General features: G+C 24.8%; 1 protein-coding gene across 1 annotated transcript in view; it reads right to left on the bottom strand.

Moving 5' to 3' along the window:
- Positions 1-432: 432 nt before the first annotated feature.
- Positions 433-6,000, bottom strand: part of LOC107446207 (beta-1,4-glucuronyltransferase 1-like) — a 198,527-nt gene continuing 192,959 nt past the window's right edge. Inside the window, exon 4 of the mRNA XM_016060800.3 lies at positions 433-4,119. Coding sequence (XP_015916286.1) covers positions 3,925-4,119 — 195 coding nt within the window. The 3' untranslated portion in view covers positions 433-3,924. The remainder of the gene's footprint in view (positions 4,120-6,000) is intronic.

The following is a 6,000-nucleotide window of genomic DNA, read 5'->3' as shown; positions in this document are numbered from 1 at the left end:
AAATGTTACAATTGACCCCACTCTCCCCTACTCAATGGGGTTAATAAATCCTTAATCCTTATTTTAGCTACTAAAAACAAAAAAATAATAATAAAAGCTCTCGAAGTATGACAAATCACACTGAAGTGAAGCAAGGGTACAAAACATTAAATTCTGCTTCATTGCAAGTTGAAACTTGTAGGTTTTTCTAATCAACTCAACTCCTGCAAAGGTTATAGTGTTTTATACACCAGCTTTTCTGAATTGTGATTTGTCATATTTCGATAGTGTTTTGTTCTTCACTTAAATGTAAATTAACGATTATTGATCTTGTATTTTTTTTTGTCTTCCCTTTTAATATAGATACTAAAAATTTATATTGAATATGGAATTTACGAATCACTTTGTGTTATGGAACACGCTACGCATGCATCAACTCAAAAGTGAAAAACATTAACAGGTAATACAAAAATTTAATACAAATAACATAATAAACTTTAAAAATTAACATAGAAATAATTTAACATAGAAATAATTTAACGTAGAAATAATTTAACATAGAAATAATTTAACATAGAAATAATTTAACATAGAAATACATTTTCACATTTCTAAATCAAAATTTATAACTCAATGGTTTTACATATTTCTACTCACAAGTATAATGTTTCTGCAAAAATTCATTGTACTCTAACGCCACAGTCAATATTTTTTCACATATAATAATTAAGAACAACGATTCTGATATGCATTTAAAATGATATTATGCAGGTTTCTTTCCGACATTAGAACAAAAAGTGCAAAATTCAAAAAATGTTGAAATAAAATATCACAGATATGTTTTCTAATTGTTATTTATCAGAAAAAATTTCATTGAATAAAGAGTAGAAATTATCATTTTATACATACGATGTTAACTTCCAGAATGTTAACTTCCGATGTTAACTTCCTTAACCATTAACTTCCCAAAATGATCTAAAAACACCTAAAAATATATGAATTTTGTAAACATTTAATGTGTTTAGAAGTTACCTCACTTTGTTGTAGTACACTTACAGAACACCCTGGAACACTTACGGAACACATAAGTTTCAGAAACAAATTTTTAAGATTCAGAAACTTTTTTAAATTCTGACGTTTTTAATGACTTCAACGTTCTTAAAACTTGTTTCTTAGAAAATTATTTGTTTTAGGGGGTAGTTGAGATGAATATTTGATAAATTTCTTGAAGACTTTTGTTTTTAAATCATCTAGCAACAACATGGAAGAACTACTGAACTGTATGGTAATGACATTTCTGGTAAAAGAATACCATGATTCAGTTATTAAAAAATCAAAATATACGGTATTTATGTAATTGATTTTGTAATTTTCCCATTCATAAGGTAACGGTTTACTGAAATTTCTGGTTTTTAAAATTTTGGTTTTTATTACTACATCTTTAGTAGAAAATACAAAACTGAAAACTGAATTAAAGACATTAATGGTTTTTATGCCATTTTTAAGCTACCATGATAATATTAGAATCATTTTTTGAAGCAAAAATGATATGGAAGTAAAGTGTTATTTACAATCAATGGCTTTATGTATTGTTTCGCAATGAAAACGCTTACTTTGCATGAAATGAAATGAAAAAATATTATAATTTCTACTTATATTTATCGGTTTTCAGTAAAAAAAATGCCATTCATTAAAATGAAAGACTCGTGTTTCATTTTAATCCCCTTATTTGATCCCCTTATTTGATTATAAAAATGATAGTGAGACACAACTTATTTATAAACTTTCTTTCACCTATTTATTGGAATGAATTTGCTTAATAATAAACGCAAGGAAGATTATTCATCCCCATATTAGCCCAGAATTTAAGAAATCGGGGCTTTATACTTATAAGCCATTTAAAAAACAATCAGAGAAGCATTTTTTGAAGGAAAACGTGATTTGCACATAGGTAATGAGATGCTTCTGTGTATCCTACTGCCATCTAGTAGATATTCCAGAAACCTGTAAAATACTTATTTAAAAACAACACTAAGAAACAGGTTGATGTAAATACGTCTCGTATAGAAAAAAAATTTTGTTTGTATTATCTCAAGCCATTCAATTATAGATATTTTTCGACATAAATTACCCATAATGATATGAAAAAGTTGAAAAAATACGACTTTCCTTTTTTGTATACGAGGCTATTTTAGATGTCTTATTTTTCGAAGTTTTATAAGATTTGTCATTAAAAAAGTTTAGCAATTTCACCTTAATTATTTTTTTTAATAAAATGGTACAAACAAATTATTGAAAACTAACCTCAATCACTACTAACCTTAAACAATTTTTACGAATATCAAAGGGGATAAAAATGTATAATGTAAAAGTTTATATTTAGTAAAAAAATGAAGGGTTTATTAATCAGATCAAATTTTAGAAAATTTTGAAGAAAAGAGTTCTTATACCTTTTATGTTAACGATTTTGTTTCATAAAAAGGGAAATAAATTTATGCAAACTGCTTACTAAATGTTTCAAGAAATTTTATCAGACTTTTAAATTACCAGTCCCAGAAAATTTCGGAAATGTGCCGTTTTTATAAAATGGTAAGTTAAATTTTTAATAAATAAAAAGTCTATATTATAACCCTACTTTTTATGCAGTTTAGTTTCTTAGTTTAGTTAATTTTTTAAGTCTTAATTTTAACAAAATTTTGATCTTGTAATTACACAAAAACTATTGTGCTTAAATTAAACATTTACTCGTGCAATATAAAATTTAAAGAGTTATATTAATTTAGATGTATTCAATAAGAAACAGCTCGAAATGATCAGTTTTTTTTCCAGGAATATGAATTTAAAAATATTAGAAAATGCGCGATAAGACATAGATACAGTTATGTTAACTTAAAACGTCAAATGTCCACTATTTTGCAATTATTAATTAATAATGATATACATCAAACTAAAATTTTAAGAAACATTTTTACATTTTTTATGCATTGTGTCTCTCATAAGTGGCTGCTGATTTTAAAAAATAAATAAAGAAACTTTTAAGGAGTAGGAAAGGTACAGTTCTTGTCTGCTTAGGAAACCAGTTATTTATTCTCAGCAACAGGTAAAATTAGTAGCTAAGTTTATCAACAGGTGGAGCTGATTGTTGGAAATATTATGAAGCAAAGTTTTCTGCTGTATATAACTACTGACTATCCCTACTGAAATATTTGTAAGATTTTCTCTTATATGTCTTAGGACTTTTTCATGTTGTGGTAACAAACGGAGGTCATTTTGAACAATTGTTTTTCAATAATTTTTCATACTTAGAGGCGTCATCTATAGATAAAATTTGAAACTAATTTGGTAACTTGACGCAGGTAAATGAAGGGTTTCGTAAGAAAATGCACCTATTTATCTAGATAACATTCCGTTTTTTAAGGGATTTTTCAGTCTATCATTTTTCAAACACCTAGTATTTAATACTATTTTAGCGTTATTAATTAAGTGAATTTTTACTATAATTCAGCGTTGACAAACTAAAAAGTAGTAACACTATTACATTAATAACGTCGCAATATTTCATAAGTTGTTTTTACCATGTTTTATTTTCTTCTTCGTTTCAAACTATCACTCAATAACGTAAATGTATTATTCAAATTAGAAATGTTAAATAATGGACATTTTGACATTTTAGTTATTAGATAAAACTATTTAAGGGCATTTTTTAAAAACTTTCTTCGTAAAGCTTCAAATAAATATTTTTAAAAATTAATTACATTCTTCAGTTGTATTGGATGCATATTCCATTTTTGAGTTGATATAAAAGCCAAATAGCTTTTGCAAGAAAGCTATATCTTATTTTAAAATGACTTAAGTTATACATGCTTTTGAGATGAAGTCAAAGACTCATCAACAACAACTTTAATGGAAATCATTCATTTAACAATATTGTTTTTAAAACAAAATTTAGTAACATTTACGTGAAGAATCTGGATATTTTTCCTTCAATTCAAACTTGAACTGTCTAAATAATTGACGGTTTCTTTCTTGATCCACTTCTTTATCCTTATGAAAAGATGAAGGTGTTTTAAGACCTTTATGCACGATGAAAGCATTGTTGAGAACAGAAAATTTGTAGCCAGAAACATGAAGCTCACATACCTGAAAAGAAATAAAAAAAATATTTTTATAATCAAATTACTTAATTAATTTTTTTATAACTATTATAAAAAAAATAAAGATGAATTGAATTTGCGCGAAATATAAATAAAGTTAAAAAAAAAAACCTGAAAAAATTCTACCAAACAAACTATAGTTTCGGTACTGTTATAAATTATATAAATTTTTAATTATTTTTATATAAAGTGTCGTTTTTTTAAATCGCAAAATGATTGGCGAAAAGAATCTGTGGTGATTTCATCAATCACATATGAAATGTTCCTTCGCGACTTTACCAATCGCATTTACGTGTTCAGGTGTGATTATAACAATCATACTCAATCGTTATTTCAATAATCGCATTGGTATAGTTTAGCACGTGATTTTTCATAAATATTAACTTCATATTTACATAAATAGAAAAAACTTCAAAAATGTGGAATTTAGGAGTGGAAAATGCATAATAAATATTGTAAAAGATAATATTAATTATTAATTAATAGTTCACAGTGGAAATAAACGAAATAAGCTAGTAATCTCTCTCTCTGTATATATNTATATATATATATATATATAATTTTTAACACATACATTAATAAATTTTAAAAAAAATGTATTTTTATCAAAACAGAGCACTATAATTACACAGAAACTTACTGTATTAATTAGAATCGATCCTATGGCTCTAAAATTGCATTTAACTTTTATATATATTTTTTAAATTGGCTTAAAAAAATCCGTTTTACTAGTGTTTAGAGTTATCTTTTTTCATAGTAAACAACCTAATAGCCTATATTAGAGTTACACAATTATTAATTTATTGTTTATTTTTTTAACTTTCTCCTAAAAATCAATTAAGTAAGTAAAAAATAAAAAAGAAAATTTTTCGACGAAAATAAAAGGAATAAAAATATTTATTTTACACACTGAGTATTTGGTTTACAAACAAACAAAAATGTTTAAACAACGTTTTAAGAAGCTGCAAAGAGCTTTTATGATGGAGCGTTAATGCGTTAAGTTCCATTAGCAAAGTTCGGTTGCCCTTCAATTATTCTAATAGGACCCATTCGTTTTTAATGGGCTTATGGGAGTTAGAAAAAGAATTGAAAGCTTTTTAGTATGTGGGACTCAAGATGTTAAAAGTATTGTGGCATTGTCACATGTGGTGTCATATTAAGCACATTATGGTTGCACAGTGCTTACTTTTAAGAGCTTTTAAAGTGCAATGAAGCATTTTTATGCACAGGAAAATTTTTTTAAGGCTTTATAGATTTTATATGAAGCTTTTTTTAATGTAAATAAACCAAAAATATGCTTTAATTGATAATACTATTGAATAAAAAAATAGTAAGATAAATTTCGAAAATGGAACACCACATTCATCTTTTAATTTTTATTAAAGTTGGAAAAAGAAATAAAGCCTTTTAGTTTGACGAGACGTTAAAAATATTGTTGGATTCTGATATGTGATGTCATATTAAGCACATTACAGTTGCTTTACTCGTTGTTTTTTTGTAAGAGCACTTTCAAATACATGAAATTTGTAGAAGTTTATAGTTTTTATTTAAAGCAATTTTAGTTGCAAACATAAAATAATTAATTATAATAACATAAAATAATTAATTATAATAACATAAAATAATTAATTATAATAACATGAAATAATTAATTATAACAACATAAAATAATTATAATAACATAAAATTATTAATTATAATAACATAAAATAATTTAATTATAATTACATAAAATAATTAATTATAATTACATAAAATAATTAATTATAATAACATACAATAATTAACATAGCAAACATAAAATAATCAATTATTAATTATAAAATAATTACTAACATAAAATAAATTTTAATTTAATAGTACTAGA

This window comes from Parasteatoda tepidariorum, chromosome 3, assembly GCF_043381705.1.
Source record: "Parasteatoda tepidariorum isolate YZ-2023 chromosome 3, CAS_Ptep_4.0, whole genome shotgun sequence".
In the NCBI taxonomy this organism is placed as follows: Eukaryota; Metazoa; Arthropoda; class Arachnida; order Araneae; family Theridiidae; genus Parasteatoda; species Parasteatoda tepidariorum.
This window is presented reverse-complemented; position numbering and strand designations above follow the sequence as displayed.